The 21,384-nt window shown below is 36.5% G+C and overlaps 1 protein-coding gene across 1 annotated transcript in view; it reads left to right on the forward strand.

Moving 5' to 3' along the window:
* The window catches only part of PPP3R1 (protein phosphatase 3 regulatory subunit B, alpha), a 71,922-nt gene that overhangs the window by 32,740 nt on the left and 17,798 nt on the right, over positions 1 to 21,384 (forward strand). Inside the window, exon 2 of the mRNA XM_028116247.2 lies at positions 1,054 to 1,093. Coding sequence (XP_027972048.1) covers positions 1,054 to 1,093 — 40 coding nt within the window. The remainder of the gene's footprint in view (positions 1 to 1,053; positions 1,094 to 21,384) is intronic.

A 21,384-nucleotide genomic window follows, 5' to 3' on the forward strand; every position in this document is an offset into this window, starting at 1 on the left:
TAGACTTTTTTTTTTTTTAAGACTTTATTTATTTTAGAGACGGGGCTGGGGAGAAGCAGAGGGAGGGGGAGAAGCAGAGGGAGAGGGACAAGCAGACTCTATGCTGAGCCCAGAGCTGGATGCGGGGCTTGATCCCCCGACCCTGAGATCATGACCTGAGCCAAAATCAAGAGTAGGATGCTTAACCAATTGAGCCATCCAGGCGCCGCTAAATTCTGTAGACTTTTTAAAAGATCTTCATGATTTTTACCTCATGTGAGTCTGTTGTACTTGGAGTTTTTACTGTTTTAGATTTAGAACTACTCCTGGTTTTATAACTTAATCAAAATGGTGTGATCGTCCACCAGGTACTTGACATCCCTGGGCTCAGTTCATTAAGAATTATTAAATGTAAGCTTCGGGCAAGGTCTGTAGTTTTTTTAGAGCTCTTTTTTTCCTTAAATAGATTCAAATGGAATCCTGTATAGAAAACAGATGGTTGGTTTTATATATTTTATAAATATAGGAATTCAGATAAATCATATTAACGTGGAGTTTATCCATGAAATAAGACTTAAAAAAATTTGAATTGGCTATCTTACGTTAGACCCACCTTCCAATGAATATTTGTCTTATTTTAGTTGCACAGCATATAGAAAATTGTTTTAGTGCCGTTATAAATGTTTTTGGTTTTTTCTTTTTAAGAGCTTTACAGTCTCAGGAAACTTCATTTAAATAGAGGTGGCAGGAGAAGCTTTTTTTCTGAGCTCTGTCCCAAATTGAATTCAGTTAGAGCCTTGATAGTCTCCAGTGTGTTATAGTTTGGTAGACAACATATTTAGGGCATTAAAAATATTTAAAATAAATTTTAACTCAAATGTGTAAGTCACACAGCTCAGGCCTGTTTGATTCAAGAGCACTGTCATGTGTAATTTTTTTCATATAAAAAAACTATAGATATAGCTACTTTGGTTTTTGGCTTATTTCCCTATGTTTTGTGACTCAAAATATTTAACCTTTTAAAGAAATTTGTGTCAATTTTGGGACTAATTATTATTTATTTCTTTTCTCCAGGGAAATGAGGCAAGTTATCCTTTGGAAATGTGCTCACACTGTAAGTCAGATATTCTTGTTATCAAGAATTTCTTTTATTTACACATCTCTATGTATGTATATATATCATACCCCTCTATATATCTTTATAGCAAAGTTAGCCCTTAACTGTTTTAAAGTGGGTAATGAATTTGACATAGTCTTTTTAAGTTATTAGAGTAGGGAAATTTTTTTAAATAAACTGTTCTTTATTATCTACACTATGCTGTAGTTACAAATCAACCCTCAAATCTCAGTGGAGCAACCCAACAGAAGTTTTTCAGATTAACAAAGTTTCAAGTAAACAGCTAGTTTATTTATACTTTGGTAACAAAATGTTTGTTGAAGGCAAAACTTCCATAGACCAAGTAGCTATTGCAGAAGATGTTTCTCAGGGGAATGAGGAGTATAAAAAATGTGGGTGGTCTGGTCATTTCTGACCATACTGGAGAATGTGAAGAAAAAAAATGACAGTTTTAGAAATTCGTGGTTTAAGGATCAGAGGACCAAGGAGATTAAATAAAAATCATAAAGTCTCTTGTGTGGAAGGGCAATAAGTGGGTAAAAGAGAGATCTTTAGAAGTGGAATAGGGACTTTTGGTAAATTTAGCTGCCATCATGAGGTCCCAGAATCCCTAAACCATTCTGAATCTTCTTGCCCTTTCTGTCCCTGTTTGATGGAGCTGGCTCTTCCTTCTTTGGAGACTCCTTACCTTGTGATGAAGTGTCACTTCCTTTGTGTCTTACTAAAACCGTTTTCCCAGTTGCTCTTTATGTTTCACTGGTCTCCTTTCCCCAAAACACATGTCAGTTTCATTCTCTTCAACACCTTTGCTTGCTTGTGAGCTCTGGGTAGAATGCTGTTCTGTCAGCTCTTTATTTGACTGACTGCGTTGTCATTCTGTCAGCATAAATGTCACCTGTTTGGAGATGTGTTCTCTCTCTCTACTCTGCTTAGATTCTCTCTTATCATGAATAGTATCCTGTTTATTTTCTTTAAAATAGTTATAATCTGAAATTATTTATTAATCATTTTATCTTACATTTTGTGACTTCCTACAATTTAAAAAAATTTTTTTAAATGGTCATACTCTAAGACCAGTCACCTGTAATTCTGCCATCCCATCTCCTATTTACATTTTATTTTGTTTCCTCCCAGGCTTTTTCAAATGAGTTTCTTATGTAATTATGATCATATGTAAGTGTATGTTTTCTATTTTAAACATGAGGCTAAATCGTTACATCAGCATATTGCTAGAATTGACTGAAAATCAAACCTAAATATGACACTGTAGACCAGGGGTTGGTAAACTACTGCCTACCGGCAGTTTTTGTTAATAAAGTTTTGTTGGAATACAGCTGGACCCATTTGCTTATATACTGCCTATGGCTTTTTTCATGTGACAGCAGCAGAATTGAATAGTTGTAACAAAGACCATGTAGTATGCAAAGCCTAAAATATTTACCACCCAGTCTGTTACAGAAAAAGTTTGCCAAATCCTGTTACAAACTGTCGTGGTCCTCTGGATTGGAGAACTGTCACTTCTGTCAGTGTCTAACCTACCTCTGAAATAAGATCCAAGATTAGAGTAGTTACATACTGGTGTCCCGGGTGTTATCTAGATCTATAATTCTTGTCTCTGGCAAAGTTTACTGTGTCAGTTTTATAGTTTCTTTAGAATTGAAAGGATTCTGTTTAAAATTGTGCCTTGCCACTTAGTGTTTGGTTTAAGCATGTGACATAATTATCTCTCCAGTTGCTAGTGGGCAAAAAGGAGTTCTGGAAATCTGTAATTAGCTGGGCTTCAGACTGCAAATAGAGTTGGGATTGGCTATTGGGATTACAACAGGAAAGAGGTTTTAGGAAGTTAGTTTTTGTTTCTTTGCCAAGGAAAGAGGTCCCTAAGGGGACACACTTCCAGGATGGCAAAGACCAATTTTTTAAAAAAAATATGTGGTATTTGAAATTTCATACACTATTAAAGCTGCTCCTTTCAGTTTTATCATTAGAACTATATCTTCTTTCTTATGACTTCATTTATGTTTTTATGAAACTGTTGAGCCTTGTTACTAAAGATCTATACTTGTCAGTGATTGTTCAACCAGCTATGAATCTTATCTGGATTTTTCTCTGTTCCCTATTTGGTTCACTAGAATAAAATGTGCTTTTACCAATTTTATACATAATTTGGATGAATTTCCCCAAAGTGAACCTGTCCACATTAAAACTACTACTTTTCCCCCACCCACATGTTGCAGTAAACTTTTTTGCTCATTTAAGAAACCTCTTCATTATTGAAAGAGCTTATTGTTATCTGTGAATAGCTACTTCACTATTTATACTTCCTTGTTCAGGTAAAATGATGTCATGCCTTCTCATCCCTCCAAGACCCTCCTCGATTCTATGTTTTATATAATTGTCCCTGCCTTGAGTAGTTTTAACTCTTCATGTAGTTACTGTCTGTTTTGTTCTTCTAGTATTTAAATCATGCTTTTTAAAAAGGTAAGAAGAATCTAAATTATATCCTGTAAGGTACTGTCTTTGGCCCTGTGATAAACAGATAAGTAAGCACCCGCAAAGTGCTTACAGTCTGGCTATTGGGTGAAATTATTACAGTACAAGTAAACCATTATGAGAAATAAAAAAGGTGGGAAAATTACTTTTGGTTGGGGACATTAAGAAAAACTTCATGGAAGTGCACCTGGGTGACTCAGTTAAGCGTCTCACTCTGCTCAGGTTATGATCTCAGGGTCCTGAGAGAGAGATCAAGTCCCTTGCCTGGCTCCACTCTGGGTGTGGAGCCTGCTTAAGATTCTCTCTCTCCAAAAAAAAAAAGCTTTTTGGAAGGGATGATGCTTGAAAATGGTTCTGGAAGCTGTATGAGTTGAATGCTGATTAGTTCCTTACCTGTCTGGTCCATTTGTTTTTTTCAATCTCCTTAAATTCCATTCAGGTCTTCAACATTCTATCCAAATCCCCTACATAATCCTTTCCAGTACTCTGCTTTTAATCAGTGCTTTGTCTCCTGATTCGTAAGAAAATTGGAAACATTTTAAGTGTTAGCCTTCACATGTCCCCACCTCCACCTTCCACCCCTGCCTGCTAAATTTCCCAGTCCCATTCATACTTTACTAACTGCTTCTGTCAGTGTCAGAGTTCGTGTTATATATAGCTCCCTTACTTAGGGTCAGCCTCTTGTGCTTTTAACTTCATCCAGTCTCATCTCTAGGACCTTATTTTGTTTCTCTTGTTTTTTTCCTATGTCTTTGATGTCTTCAGCCTCTTTATCTCTCTTCAGTTTACACATCTAACCAACTATGCTGTGATTCTGATCCTGTGTGTACCTTTTACTTTTTCTTCTCCTTGAGCTTCTCAAAAAAAGAGCATATACATTTTTCTCTATTTCCTTATTTCTGTTCATTTCTTGGCCTGCTGCATTCTGGCTTTCATCTCTTACTACTGTCATGAAACTGTTACTGTTAAGGTCACCTTCATTTTATTGACACATTGCCTGTTTGCCAAATTTGATGGATTGAAAAAACCTGTAAAGTCATTTGTGATGGTTGGGGAAATTGGAGCATGATTATTTAATATCAAGGAGTTATTACCTTATTAAATATTTTTTCAAGTAATGTTATTGTGATGTTTTTAAAAAGAAATTTTAGAGATAAATACTGATCAATTACAAGGAAATGGTATGTCTGGGATTTGTTGTAAGATAATTGAAATGGGTATATAAATAAAATAAGATTTCTCATGTGTTAATTGAAGCTGGTTGAAGCTGGATGATAGGTATATGGGATTCATTAAACTATTTGATTCGTTAAACTATTGTATGTGTCTGAAATTTTCCGTTATTAAAAGTTTTTTTTTTAATGAATAGAAAAAGAGAGAGGGAAGTAACTAAAGAGTAATATCAAGAGAAATAATTGATTTATAGTTAAGTATGGCATGCAACACAGCAAGCTTTAATAATAATAAGAGGCTGTTTAAGCAGTTTTCACCAATAAAGGAATTGAGGCATTAACAGTAGAAGCCATAAGTGCAATGCCTGGCATAAAGCAGATGCTGAGTAAATAGCTGTTGACTGAATAAGCTAGTAAGAGCTCGCAGCTGGAGTAAGAGACAACTACTTGGATAATTTTAAAGGCTGTACCTTTAGGAAAACTCAATAGTTACCAATGGTGATTGGTATTTATTTTCATAAATAATCACAGCAAATACTTATATGGCATTTGACATGTGCCAGGCATTATTCTAAGCAATTCACATACATTAATCTTTTTAATCCTCACTATAGCCTCATGAGAGAGTTTTATTTTCCCTGTTGTATAGATGAGCAAACAGGAGGTAGAGGGACTTCGGTAACAGGCTTAAGGCCACACAGCAGCAGGTAAAGTAAAACCATGAGTTGATCTCAAGTAGTCATGCTCCAGAGTCATGTTTTTAATCACCTTCCTTGTAGTAGGTTTTACAAGGTAAATGTTATATTTGATTTTAGGTAAAACTGGACTTGTCCAATACATAGATAGGTATTCTCCTCCTCTCCTCCCCCTCCTCCTCCTTATAGTTTTGTTTCTCAATTCAGTGTTCACTTCTTATTGAGTTAAATTATTCTAGGCCATTGTGACTTTGTTGTCTGTTGGCTAGCCTGGCTGGACTAGGAAATGTACACTCTACTGGGGTGATTTGCTTCAAGTTGAGACCTTAGTTGTAAGTTGGCATGATAACTTGGAAAAGTGGCTGAGTACAAGTTACTACAGAGAGTTGAAGCAGAGACTGAATGGGGGAATAGTTGGAAGTTTGAGTGGAAACTCAGATTCAGCTAATTTTTACTGATGATAAAACCAGTATAATTCTGAATGTTTCTGATAAAATTGGTAAACTTAGGTCTGGCTTATTTCGTAGGCTGAATGTAGGTGAAAGAAATCTTTTTTTTTTTTTTTTTTTAGATTTTATTTATTTTAGAGATAGAGCATGAGCAGGGGGAGGGGCAAAGGGAGAGGGAGAGAGAGAATTCCAAACAGATTCTGCACTGAGTGGAGTCTGATGCGGGGCTCTATTCCACAACCCAAAGATCATGACCTGAGCTGAAATCAAGAGTCAAACGCCCAACCAACTGAGCCACCCAGGCGCCTCAAGAAATCTTTTATCTAAAAAGATTTCTCAGTTTTCTTTCATTAGAAGGTGACTTCTTGGCCGACTCTGAAGGCATGTCCTTTTGCATAAAGAACTATCTGTAGAAACCTTGAAGACCTAATTCGCCTTTAGGACACTGCTCTCATTGTAAGTAAACAGTCTCATATTCAGGCAATTTTGCTTCTTGTTTGAGTATTTACAGGTGACTTGAAAGTGTAGAGACTATTTTGTGCTATTAATTTCTGCTTTTAACCAGATTGTTGCAGGAAAGTTTACGTATTCATATTCTTTAGAATCTAGTTTTTCTTTGTTATGAAAACAAACTTTTTCAGAGAAAAAGTTAATCTAAGGTGAATTTAATTTCTTTTTATTTCTGCATTCCTCTTTTCCTTATATGGACTAGCTTAATTCCATTCAGTATTCTTTTTTTTTAAAGATTTTATTTATTTATTTGACAGAGACACAGCAAGAGAGGGAATACAAGCAGGGGGAGTTGGGAGAGGGAGAAGCAGGCTTCCCGCAGAGCAGGGAGCCCATTGTGGGGCTCGATCCCAGGACCCTGGGATCGTGACCAGATCTGAAAGCAGACGCATAATGACTGAGCCACCCAGGCACCCCTCAGTATTCATTTTTTAAAGATTTTATTTACTTAAGAGTGCACCCACGAGCGGGGGGAGGGGCAGAGGAGGAGAGAGAGAGAATCTCAAGCAGACTGCCTGCTAAACAGAGCCCGATGCAGGGTTCAATCTCATGACCCTGAGATTATGACCTGAGCTGAAATCAAGAGTCAGGTGCTTAACTGACTGAGTCACCCAGGTGCTCCCCATTCGATTTTTAAATAACGTGTGTTCTAAAGAGTGATTTCTGGTTGACTCTCAAACCTTTATTCATCATCTCAGAAATCTTTGGAAGAAACCTTTTTAATATCAATAAAATTTCAGTTTGAATGTGCACAGGTCAAAATGTTTCAAAACATTTTATTCCTATAGGAGTGCCTGGGTGGCTTATTCGGGTAAGCATCTGCCTTTGGCTCAGCTCATGATCCCAGGCTCCTGGAATCAAGCCCTGCGTTGTGCTCCCCGCTCAGCGAGTAGTCTGCTTCTCCTCTGCCCCACCTCCCTCTCCCCCTCCTCATGCTTGTGCTCCCCCTTTCTTACATGCACTCTCTCAAATAAGTAAAATCTTTTTACAAAACCATTTTATTCCTACCAGACTATTTAGTATTAAACTTTTTTGTCATTAACTTTGGAAATTGACTTTTACATTTGTTATTTTGATGAAAATATTCATAAATGTATCACATAGTTCATGTTTGTTAATCTACCAGCCATGATTTACCATGTACTTAGTAATTTAGTGATCCTGAGCTCTTTATTTTGCCTATTCACTGAGAATTACTTATATTCTGCTTTCTTTGAGTAAAACTTTAGGGCTGAATAATGGAGAGAAAGATGAAAAGTTTTCTAAAGCATAGTGTATGACTTGAACATCTGGGTTTTGAGTTGTTACCTTGTTTTTTGTTATAGATAACTTAAAAAAAAATCCTGGGTTGTCTGCCAGGTTCTAAATATTTTAAGTTTTTAGGCAGGTAGTGTTAAGAAAAACTGAGGTGCTAGACTATCCAATTTTGGTGTGGTAGCACTTACAAATTTGAGGTTTTAACAATGAAGTGCATGACATGTAATGTGATTGTCTACCAGAATTTCAATAATTTGAGGGCGCCTGGGTAGCTCAGTTGTTAAGTGTCTGCCTTCAGCTCAGGTCATGATCCCAGGATTCTGGGATCGAGCCCTGCATCAGGCTCCCCACTCTGCGGGAAGCCCGTTTCTCCCTCTCCTGCTCCCCCTGCTTGTGTTCCCTCTCTCTCTGTGTCTCTCTGTCGGTCAAATAAATAAATAAAATCTTAAAAAAATTTTTTTTTCCAATAATTTTATAGTGGTATGTAGAAGTTAGTTACTTTAACTGGTGAAAAAGCCTAGCCAACCAGTTAGCAAAAGTATAGTGAATTCTTGGATCTGCTTCAGAATGTTAGGGCAAAGGGTAAGGAAAAATATACAAAAAAGGAAAGATTTGGGGCACAAATACAGCGAGTAATAGCATCTGCCCAGAGTAAATTTCAAGAGATGTAATAGATAAAATAGAAGCAAAACTAATCAGTGAAATAGTAGGAGATAAATCAAATCAAATCTTCTGATTGAAAGAGCATTCTGATAACCAAGAAGTTTTGGTGAAAAAAGATCAACATTTAGTCTCAACTTCTTTTGTAATTTTGAAATTCTAAAAGTAGAAAGAAAACCCTAGAAGCTGCTAGACAGGGAAAAAAATTGCCTAAAAAGAATAGGAGTCTGTTGGCATTGGATTTCTTAGCAGCAGCAGTAGATATTAGAAAGCTGTGGAGCAATTTATTCAAAGTTCTGAATTCCTAAATCCAGAATTTGGTACCAGTTGCAATGATTATTCAGGTATGAGATCTAATTAAAGACATTTTCAGATTTTAAGGACTTGGGAAATTTACCTTTCATAAGTTCTTGAATATGTCCCCAGAAAAATGAAATAGAAGTTAAAGAAGATGAAATGAGATCCAAGAAACCAAATCTCTAAGACACCAGTGAAAAGGTGTCTTAGAGAAAAGGATAACTGCTATGCCAGTGAGCCTAGAAAACAACTGGTGCAAATTAAAGCAAGAAGCTAGAATTGTCTGAAAAATGTCTTCAAAAAGAAAGAAAAGCCATTATATAAATTGTGTGCTGGAACCTACCTTCCTTCCCTTCCTTCCTCTCTTCCAGAATTTCTTAATGTAAAAGGCAAGTCAATAAGAAAAAAAAAAAAAAAACCCTGAGTATATTAGTGTCACACTATTGATAAACCATATTGAACTCTGGAGCAGCCATAAATAAGTCTTGAATAATTGGTGTTGTAAAGTAAAAGAAGACTCTTAAATATGCATTCTTTTGTGAAAATACCATATTTTGGGGGGAGTTTGGGATGGGGAGTAGTACAAAACTAAAGTGCCACTAAGTGTTTAAATGCAACAGAACAGAGGGACAGATAAAAATAAGAGGAAAACCTGGAGAATATGATGTGTAATGGGTTGGGGGTTGGATTTGACTTACAAAACAATGGAAATCTTTAAGAGCTGTATCTTTTGAGTAAGATATATTACTGACCTACAGCGTATGCTTAGGTTTAAAAAAAAAAAAAAAGGTGTGACTTTTAAGCCATGGTTATTAATAACAGAAAGCTCGTTGTTTTTATGATCTTATAAATATGTGCTTTTTTTCAGTAGCTTATTGCCTATTTTGATTAGAACCACAATGTAGATAAACCAAAAGGAGAAAAACAATATCAATACAAACACCTTCAGTAGGAAAACCAGTAATGTATAAATTGGAGAGCCTCTCAGAATTATATGGTTTGATTTTTCTCTGTCTGGAGTGAGAACATTCTTATTATTCCCTTTTCTCCACACTTAGCCCAAAAATGCAGGTTGAGGAACAGCAGTGTCTAATATCTCTTAGCCTAAGCTTCTGTACTAGCTGTTCACATGGAACTAACATTGGAAGAGAAATTAGATCAGAAGGTATTTTAAGAAATCCTGTCACTCAGCTTTGCCATCAAGCTTTATAGCATTGAGCAAGTTACTTAACTCTCTGGGTCTGTTTCCTCATCTTGAGTTTTTCATCTCCAGGGTTTCTTTGAACAAACTGCATTACACGGCTTTTCTATGACAAATTTTCTTCTGAAGCTCATTAGCTCTGAAAACAATTTTAAGAAAGAATTTTAAGATTACTGCAACTGTGCAGCTTATTTTGACATTTTTGGACAACATTCATTTTCCTGAGTGAGTTCTGGTGTGATGGATCATTTTTGGCTATGCCTTTTATATAAGGTAGGAAGAAGTCAGTGGAACATATAGCATTCACATTTTGAAGGAGCATTCTAGAAGAAAGAAAACACAATTACCAATATCAGTAACAAAAGAACTGAAATCGTTACAGACCCTACAGACGTTAAAAGATAATAAGGGAATATTATGAAGAATTTTATGCCAATAAATTCTACACCTTAGAATAAATGGAAAAATTTCTTCAAAAACAAAAACCTTAAAGCTGACACAAAAGTAGTAGAAAATCTTAATAGAATTGTATCTGTTAATGAAACTGAATTCTTATTTAAAAATCTTTCCACAGGGAGCCTGGGTGGCTCAATTGTTAGGCGTCTGCTTTCGGCTCAGGTCTTGATACCCGGGTCCTGGGATCAAGTCCCACCCACATCGGGATCAAGTCCCACACCGGGCTCCCTGCTCCACCGGAAGCCTGCTTCTCCCTCTCCCACTCCCCCTGCTTGTGTTCCTGCTCTCGCTATCTCTCTTTCTCTGTCAAATAAATAAATAAAATCTTTAAAAAAAAAAATCTTTCCACAAAGAAACCAAGCCACATGGCTTTGCTGGTGAATTCTAGCAAACATTTAATGAAAAAAAAAATCATAATCTAGATTCCTTCAGAAAATAGAAGCTAGCATTACACCATTGGCAGTATCAGAGACATTATAGAAAACTAGAGACCAACATTCGCCATGAATGTAATGCAAAAATCTTTAAATATTTGTAAATCAAATCCAGCAATATGTAAAAAGGACAATAAAACATGACCAAGTGGAATTTATCCTCAGAGTATGATTTTTAAATAAAAAACAATATAATTCACTATGTGGACAGAATAAGAAAAAAAACCATGATTTTATCAATAGGTGTAGCCAGATCTTTGACAGGGTTCAGTGGTAAATACTCTTAGCAAATCAGGAATAGAAAGGAACTTCCTAGCTTTGATAAAGCATCTATAAAAAAACCTATAGTTAACATCATACTTAATGATGAAAGACTGAATGCTTCCCACCTAAGACTGGGAAAAAGGCATAGTTTTTCACTTTGACCAAATGTAGTCAGAATTGTAGTAGAAGTCCTGGTCAATACATTAAGTCCAGAAAAAGAAACAAAATACATTCAGATCAGGAAGGAAGGAGTAAAAAATAGTCTTTATTTTCAGATGATGTCACTGTGTATATAGCAAATCCTGAGTTACTAGAAATAAGTGGTTTTGGCAGTATTGCAGAATACAAGGACAGTATGCAAATACAAAAATCAGTGGAAGTTTTATATAGTCACAATAATTAAAATGAAATTGACAGAAATACCATTTATAAAAAATAAAAACATGAACTATTCATGTAAAAATTTAACCTAATATATGTAAGATTTGTATGCATAACCATAAAACATTACTAAGAGAAACTTAAAAAGACTTCAATAAACGAAGAGAAATAACCACATTCATAGATTGGAAGACTTGATACTGTTAAGGCATCAGTTCTACTCAGACTGATTTTATAGATGCAAGTCAATCCTTAGCAAATTCTCAGCAGGCTTTCTGTAAAAATTACCAAACTAATTGTTAATTCCATATGAAAATGTACAGGTCTTAGAAGAGCCAGAACAATTTTGAAAAAGAACAACAAAGTATGAGGACAATGCTCCCTGATTTAAAGGTTTACTATAAAACATGACACTGGTATTGGCGTTAAGATAGACGAATCAGTGGAACAGAGTAGAGGGTGGAGATCCATATAAATACATAATACATACATATATACACACATGTAGCTTCACTGGTAAATATATAATTTGGTTTCTAATTTTTTATTTAATTGAAATATAGTTGGCGTGTCAATATAACTAACATTGTATAAATTTAAGGTGTACAGCATAGTGATTTGTATTGTTGATTTTTTAAAAAGATTTATTTGAGAGAGCATGAGCGGGAGGGGTAGAGGGAGAGAGAATCTCAAGCGGACTGTGCTGAGCATGGAACCTGACACAGGGCTTTATCTCACAACCCTGAGATCATGACCTGAGCCAAAATCAAGAGTTGGATGCTCAACTGACTGAGCCACCCAGGTCCCCCTGTAGAGTTGATTTTTCACAAACGCATCAAAGATACCATTGTAAGGGATACTTTTCAGCAAAATATAACTATATTTCTATATGGAATAAAAATTTGCCTCTACTCCATATACAAAAAATTACATGGGTCCTAGATTTAAACATAAAAGCTAGAATTATGGAACGTCTAGAAGAAAACTTACAGGAGAAAATCTTCACAACCAGGATAGACAAAGATTTTTAGTATACATAAAACAACCATAAAAGACAAAAATGGATTTCATCAAAATAAAACATTTTTGCTGTTTAAGATTTTATTTATTTATTGAGCATGGGGCTGGGGAGGGGCAGCATGAGAGGGAGAGAGAGAAAATCTCAAAGCAGACTCGGCACTGAGTGTGGAGCCTGATGCAGGGCCCAATCTGATGACCCCAAAATCAAGAGACAGATGCTCAACCAAGTGAACCACTCAGGCGCCCCACATTTTTGGTCTTTAAAAGACACCTATGGAAAGGCAGCTCACAGACTGGGAGAAAATACTTGGAATACCTATGCCTGACAGAGGACTTGCATCAGGCAGTATACAGACAGAATTTCACAACTCTTTCAGACAACCCAGTTTTTAAAAGGGTAAAAGATTTGAACAGTCACTTCACAAATGAAGATAGATGAATTGACAATAACCACATGAAAAAGATGCTCAAGATCACTAGTCCTCAGAGAAGTGCAGATTAAAACTATACATAGTGCTACTACCCACTAGAATGACTAAACTTAAAAAGACTGACAGTACCACATGTTGACAAGGATGTGGAGCTCCTGGAGTTCTCCTACATTGATGATGAGAGAGTAAAATGGTACACCACTCTGGAAAACTCTTTGACAGTTTCTGTAAGTTGAATATATGCTTACCCCGTGTGACATAGCAAGTCCAGGAAAACACTTGTTTACAAAAAGAATTTGTGAATATTCTTAGCAGCTTTATTCCTAATAGTCCCAAACAGGAAATAGCAGGTATGTCTAGTAACCCATGAATGCATTAAAAAAATGTGTATATCCATACAGTGGACTATACTATTCTGCAATAAAAAGGAACAAACTAGTGACATATGAGACAGTTTGATTTTCTCGTCTGGTTCTTTTGCATTAAAAGAAGATAGATACAAGAGTACATCCTATATAATCCCATTTATATGAAATTCTAGACATAATTAGTTACACAAAGCAGAACAGTGGTTACCTGCAGTTGGTGGTAGGGGATGTGATTTGACTGCAGAAGGGCTCAGGGGGAACATTTTGGGATGATGGAAATGTGCTTTTATCTTGATTGTAGTGATGCTTACTTACATAGGTGTATACATTTCTCAAAACCTATAGACCTATGTATTTAATAATATACTTTTGGAATGTCAGTTATTTCTCAAAATTGGCTTAAAATTTCTTAATAGCATTTTACAACTCGGTAATTCTTTTCTTGGTACTGATGTCTAGCTTTCACATATTTGACAGTTCATTTTTTTAAAAAGATTTTTTATTCATTTGAGAGAGTGAGCGAGAGCATAAGCAGGGGGGAGGGTCAGAGGGAGAAAGAGAAGCAGACTCCCCACTGAGCAGGGTGCCCAACGTGGGACTTGATCCCAGGACCCCAGGATCATGACCTGAGCCAAAGGCAGACACCTAACCAGCTGAGCCACCCACATGCCCCTACTTCATTTTTAAATTATATAAAAATTATAATCTAGAAACACCAAAAGTGCATGTTGCCTCTTGCATTAGAAAATTATGATATACCCCTAAAATCTAGACCTTTTTTCCTTTGTAAGAAAAGACAGCACAAATTTGTGTGACTGTGTGTTCATACTTCATAAAATACTTTTTCATTTCTCTAATGATATTGGTAGGGTTCTTTTTTTGTTGTCAAACAGTTCCTTGTAGAATATAAATATTAAACTGCTAGTCTATACACAAGATCAGTACAGAATTTGGGGGTTTTTTAGGGAACTGCTTATGAAGGTTTTATCTGTGACCATCTCTGCTGCGCCCTCTGGTGGTTTTTGCCTCTTACTTGGGGTAACGTGAAAATACATTACTCATTACCTTTGTAGGAGATATATTTTACAAGAGACTTTTAAAACTTTAAAATCAAACTTTATGTTGAGAAACTACCCAATATCTTGTATTGATAAAACTATAGTGCTTTATTTTTGTGATAGTCTTTATGAGAGTAATTCAGTACGTTTCTTCATAAGTAATTTTGTCATGCCTGATGGCTCTTTCCAGAATATTTCTAAGATAGAAATTCTAAGATTCCTTATTAGAGTAATCTTTCCTAATAGTTTTCATTCTATAATATAGTTCTAAATATTCTGCCATACAAAATGGATTGGGGAATCTCTTCTTGGAAACATCATGTATAGTCAGGATGAGGCTGGAATATTTTATGGTGCCAGAAATTAAGGAGGTGCTCAAAATGGGGATTGTTGATAGGTCACACAGGAGCCAACCTGAGGTAGTAAGTACCTAAACAAAGCTGGAAAACTTTGATTAACAAGTAATGAATATTATTGGATTTTAACCTGTAGAATAAAATATCTGTGAATCCATGCTGTGATATGAATAATTGAATAAAGAAAGAAATGGGGAGAAGGGACAGTTTTTAATTTTTTCTTAAATAGGAACATTTCACTTAATGTAGGAAGAAAGAGGGGGAAAAGAAAATCATTATTAAGCAAACACCATAGTAATAAAATCTTGCACACAAGATTCACCTATGGATGCTAAAATTAGGTCACAGTTTTAGGAGAAATAGGATATATGCATAGTCTCAAAGTATTGCGGTGGGGGGGCGCCCCCTTTCCCCGATTCCCTGATATTTTTTAATACAAAGGGAAAGGTGGTAGATTTATAGTGGAGAAATCTGACAGACACCACCCTGGCCAAGTGATCAAAGTTAACATCACTAGCAAAAACACATTGACCTTGTGAATCCTTTGATAACAATGTGCTGATAGGGACACATCATCATTTCTATGGTATTCTTGCCCCAAATGCCCAAATTCATCCTAATCCTGAGAAAATATCAATTAAGCTCAAGCTGAGGGACATTTTACAAAATACTGGATTAAAAGTTTCAAGATGTGGAAGACAAGGGAAGAATTAAGAGTTGTCAGAAATTAGAGGAGACTTGAGAAATAATTTTAAAAAAGTTATAAAAAGTTCTCAAATACTAGAGTTCCCAGATATCTCTCATCTACCTTCCTCTAATGTTAATGTCTCATTAAACCATAGTACTGTGTCCAAAATCAAGAAATTAACATTGGTACGATACTATTAAACTGCATATTTTAGTGAAAAAACTGGTGACATCTGAAAAGTTTTCTTTTCCAGGATTCTAAACAGGATCCCACATTACATTTAGGTTTCTTTCAAAATATTACTGCTAGAAGGATTTGAAAAGACTTTGTTTTTGTTCTTACATGATTAGTAGACTAGTAGTAAATTATTGATAAATTGGCTATTTAAAAGCGTTTCCTTAAGGAGGAATAGTCTTGTTTCTGTTGACTACTACACAATTATTGGGAATTGGCTAAAGTTCATGGAAAGTTAATTTTCTACCATTCTGCTTATTTCTTTTCATTTTGAGAAATCTCAGAATCACCTGAAAGAGCTTAGACTTCAAAGTTTTTCTTTTAACCCTAACAGTGGAGTAGCAGCTTAGGGTGTATGTGGTAATAATAATAATGTTTTAGCAGCTAGAGACCTAGATGTCTCTGTTACATAATACTATTTTGGAATCTCTTTTATTCATTTTTTCTAAACGAGAAAAAATATGAAGGGACATGGTTGTGTTTCTTTATCTGAGAGTGATGAATGAATATGCAACTTCCTGTCTCTTATATTACTCTAGTACTAATATGTCCAGTTGACAGTATTTATTAAAATTTACTGTAGCTGTCTTCAATATATGTCGTTAGGAAAATTGGACAGCTACATGTGCAAGAATGAAACTAGACCACTTTCTTAAACCATACATACAAAAATAAATTCAAAATGGATTAAAGACCTAAATGTGAGACTTGAAACCATAAATGTTCTAGAAGAAAATGCACAGGCAGTAATTTCTCTGACATTAGCTGTAGCGACATTTTCCTAGGTAAGTCTTCTGAGGCAAGCGAAACAAAAGCAAAAATAAACCCTTGGGACTTCATCAAAATAAAAAGCTTCTGCATACCAAAGGACATAATCAAAACTAAAAGGCAATCTATAGAATGGGAGAAGATACTTACAAGTGACATATCTGATATAGGGTTAGTATCCAGAATACATAAAGAACTGATACAACTCCATGCCCCCAAAACAAATAATGCAATTAAGAATGGGCAGAAGACATGAACAGACATTTCTCCAAAGAAGACATACAAATGGCCAACAGACACATGAAAGGATGCTCAACATCACTCATCATCAGGGAAATGCAAATCAAAACTACAATGAGATATCACTCCACACCTGTCAGAATGGCTAAAATAAAAAACCCAAGAAACAAATCTTAATGAGGATGTGGAGAAAAAGGAACCCTCTTGCACTATTGGGGGAAACACAAACTGGTGCAGGCACTGTAGGAAGACATGGAGGTTCTGCAAAAGGTTAAAAATAACCCTACAATTCAGTAACCGCACTACTGGATACCTACCCCCAAAATACAAAAACACCAAAGGGATATGTGCACCCCTGTGTTTATAGCAGCATTATTTGCTATAGCTAAATTATGAAAGGAGTCCAAGTGTCCATTGATAGATGAGTGGATAAAGAAATTGTGTGTGTGGACACACACACACACACACACACACACACACACACACACCGGAATACTGTTCTGCTATAAAAAGATAGATGAGTGGATAAAGAAATTGTGTGTGTGGACACACACACACACACACACCCACACACACACACACACACACACACACCGGAATACTGTTCTGCTATAAAAAGATAGATGAGTGGATAAAGAAATTGTGTGTGTGGACACACACACACACACACACACACACACACACACACACACACACACACACACACACACACACACACACACACACACACACACACACACACACACACACACACACACACACACACACACACACACACACACACACACACACACACACACACACCGGAATACTGTTCTGCTATAAAAAGAATGAAACTGCAGCAACATGGATGAAGCAACATGGATGAAGCCAGAGAGTATAATGCTAAGTCAGTCAGAGAAAGACAAATACCATACAATTTCACTCCTGTGTGGAATTTAAGAACAAAGAAGCAAAGGGAAAAAAAAAAGACCCGAACCAAGAAACAGGCACTTAACTCTAGAGAACTGATTGTTTTCAGAGGGGAGGTGGGTGGGTAGGGGGATGGGGGAAATAGGTGATGGGGATTAAGGAGGGCACTTGTGATGGGCACTGGGTGATGTATGGGATTGTTGAGTCACTATATAGTACAACTGAAACTAATACAACACTTTATGTTAACTGTACTGGAATTAAAAACTAAAAAAACCCCCACATACCAATGCAAAAAATAAACTGTAGCCAAATGAGCTCTCTAAAAGCAAATTCTTATTTTATGTGTTAATAAGATTCCTGAAATCACTTGTTAAAATGAGTAACCATCTAGATTTTGATGTGGTTTTGGAATATAGGTGAGGTTCATTGGGGTGGAGTCCAGAGCCGACGACCAGGAAGGAATTCTTGAGACGTCTTTGGTGCAAAATGGTGGTTTATTAAAGCACGGGGACGGGACCCGTGGGCAGAAAGAGCTGCTGCCCCGGGGTTGTGAGGGGTGGCTGGTTTTATACCATGGGGTTGGGGGCGGTAAGGAAAAAGGGAGGTTTGCAAAAGAACTTTCATATGCTAAAGAAGACTCACAGGATATCGGAGGCCTTGCCATTGTCAAGTTAAGGTTGTTGACCCCCCTAGTAAGGCATTAACATTAAGATACTTGGGAACTTCCTGGAGGAACATTACACGCTGCCCACTTGAAGTATCTGTCAACGGGCTGCAGGTTTTAAAGACATTTAATTGTATTTATATTCCGTTCTGGAAGTTATTGCTAAGGCTTTTGTAAGTAAACTGAGGGAGACCAAGGTCTTGCAGGGTTGTGGTCTCTACAAGTTTAACTATTTGTTTTTCCTTTAGGGCAGCCAGGGGTGCCTAAGGAATGTCCTCTATATCCCATGGGGGGCGGGGTAATCAGCTTCTGCTTTGTCCTCAGCTTGCCTGCTGTTCCCTCATCAATTTTACCTTTTATCCTGAGTATAGTCAGGGTGAATTGACCTGGGTAAGGTCTCAGCAGTTTAATTTGGTGTTTTCAGTGTTAGCAGTCCATCAGTTCCTTATTACTCACTTCATAGTTCATAAACTCTGACGAAAAGATCCAACTTTTTAATGTCCTGCTTAAATTGTAGAGAATGATGTATATGACTTAAGATTCTTTATTTTAGTACTTTGTATAACATAAATTGAATAGGTGGGCATTTTCAACTATTAAAAATGATAGTCTTTCCAAAGGTATCCTTACAAAAAGTAGAAAAAGAACATGTTTTAACTTGGCAAAACATATGAAAACGAGTATCTCTGAGTCACAAGATGAGTCAAGAGGGTGAGGTTTGTTTTTTTTCCCCTTGTCCATCTGTTTTAAGGGAGTATGATCCCAAGGAGTAGAAAAAATCTTTGATGAAAGTTGGTACCCAAAATTGGAATTTGTTCTTTAATATTTAACTTGTAAGTGCAGATCTGAAACATTTAGAGGTATTACCACAATGGGTTTAATCTCTTTCAGAGATCTGTGCCTAATTTGTAGGAGATTGGTAAGTGCCCATATTTCAAGAACTGCGATGCCATTTCCTACTTGAGCATATGTTTAATCCTGCAACACATCTGCTCTGCAGTGCTGGCAAGTGAACATACTGAGTAACTGCTTCTCTGGTGCAGAGAGCACTCAGTTCCACACCTAAAATAGCTATTTTTACCATTTGTTTTTGAAAACCAGCTTTCTTCGATCTTGGCTTTAAAAAATATTTATGGCTTTGCCTTCTAGGCCAACCATTTAAAAATACTGTAATTATTTAGGTAGAGTCCTCCAGTTGTTCAGCTAGCCTCAGCTAGATAGTAAATACTGAGTAGTTTGTGTCTTACCACTGTGGGGTAAGCAGGAAGGAAGGGACAGAAAGGAGGAAATAAATGGGTGGCTGGAGAATAGGTAATGCCTTCTTTCAAATTAAACTGGTTTCTTAAAGAATCTCAGGGTGAGTGTCGGCTGCAAGGGATGTGTGAGAATGGTGGTGAATAGAAGATTAGATAGAGCTCACTCCCTCCAGGTCTTACTTGAGGGACTTTTTAAAAAGCCAGTTATTGTTAAAGTGGGATCGCTGGCACATTGCTTTGGCTTTGAGGAAAGTTGTAACTACTTATCCAGAATAGGTATCACCTGTTTTATAGTATTTCATAAGATATTTAAAACAAAAGACAGAAAATGGTTTTAAATGTTGCTTTAAGGACTTTTGCAAAAGAATGAATTAATGATACTTAATAACTACAGGATTACAGTTAGTATCCCCCCCTTTTTTAATCAGAAAAATTGATAGGGGTCTCCTAAATGGAGAGTTCAGGGAAGGACACTCCAGTAGAGGGTATATAAGGAAATGGAGGCACGAATTTTACGCTATCTGAACAACTGTGCCGAGAGCATGGTAGCTAAGGTAAAGATAATGGGGAAAGAGAAGGATGGAAATTTAAATTGAGGCTAAATATTGTCAAGGGCTCTAGATTTTTTATCCTGATTGTATTAGGAAGCCACTACAAATTTGTAAGCCCAAGAGCCTAGTGATTTGCTGAATGTGCCTTTTAGAAAGATTATTGTTGGCAGTGTTAAGTCTATTTATTTGATGGTTTATGATTTATCTTTATTATTCTTAATGTTTGTTATTCATTTGTCAAGACTGGAATGCTGTCTTCTGGATTAGTGGGGTTTTCTAGGCAATTTAAACAATAATCTTCACCTCAGTTTCAGAAAAATGTGACTTGATAAACTGTTACTTATGTCCCAGCCTTAGTAAACGGAATCTAAGTGTAAGTATGCTACATTTTGGCCTTTGCTCTTTCCAATTAATGATACACTCTAGAGCTGGTGGACACATGCCTTTCCTTTTCCACTTGTGATGTATGTACTTTAGTGATCTGTTATGTTCAATTTCCTCATCACCTTTTCTGGTTTGTGGTTGTAAACTAAGGCAAAACTGAAGATTACTAGAAAAAAGTAGTTAACTCATCCTTGGTATGTAGAGAGGGGAGAGTAGTTTTCAGCAAAATCTGTGAACTTGGGAGAAACTTCTGAAAGGTTTGCTAATTGGTGTCTGATTAGATTAGTAATTTTACTCTAAATTCTGATGGCATTTTGATCAGTAAGTTTTAAAGCTGAAATTCTTAGAATACTCATTTAAAACATTTATTGAGCACCTTTTATATGCAGTGTACAGAAGAACAATGAAGAGTTGTGGTCTCTGGTCTGAGGTTGCATGGGAGACATGTAAATAAAAGCATTTTAGGGACTTACATTTTTTTTTTCCTCCAAGAGTAAGGGTGTCCAGTTTCATCACAGAAAATTAGAAAATAAGGTTTACTTGAACAGTTTGCTTTTAACATCTGTTCATTAAAGAAGGAATACTCTTTAATAGAGGGATTAAAAGGCTCTTTGCAGTTGATGTGTTTATGAGGTGTGTATTTTGCTGTTGGAAGCAGTGTTTAGATGAATCATTAAATTAAGAAAGGCATTTCTGTTATAGTAAAATGTTACGTATTCTTGCAAACCTCAGATGTTGCAAAAATCACATGTCTGGGGAACGTATGGATTGGATAGGCCACTTTGCAGCTTTGTTAACAGAGTACTTAGAAAAACTATTAGGATCTTAAAAATTTTAGCACAGGGGTGCCTAGGTGGCTCAGATGGTGAAGTGTCTGCCTTCGGCTCAGGTCATGATCCCGGGGTCCTGGGATAGAGCCCTGCATCGGGCTCCTGACTCAGCTGGGAGCCTGCTTCTCCTCCCTCTCCTCCTTCTCCCTCTGCCTCTCCCCCTGCTCGTGCTCTCTCTCTCTCTCTCTCTCTCTCTCTCTCTCTCTGTGTCTCAAATGAATAAATAAAATCTTAAAAAAATTTTAGCACAAATAACCTC

Source organism: Eumetopias jubatus, unplaced genomic scaffold (genome assembly GCF_037043125.1).
Source record: "Eumetopias jubatus isolate StellerSeaLion01/CBP00866 unplaced genomic scaffold, mEumJub1_p1.0 scaffold_9, whole genome shotgun sequence".
Taxonomy (NCBI): Eukaryota; Metazoa; Chordata; class Mammalia; order Carnivora; family Otariidae; genus Eumetopias; species Eumetopias jubatus.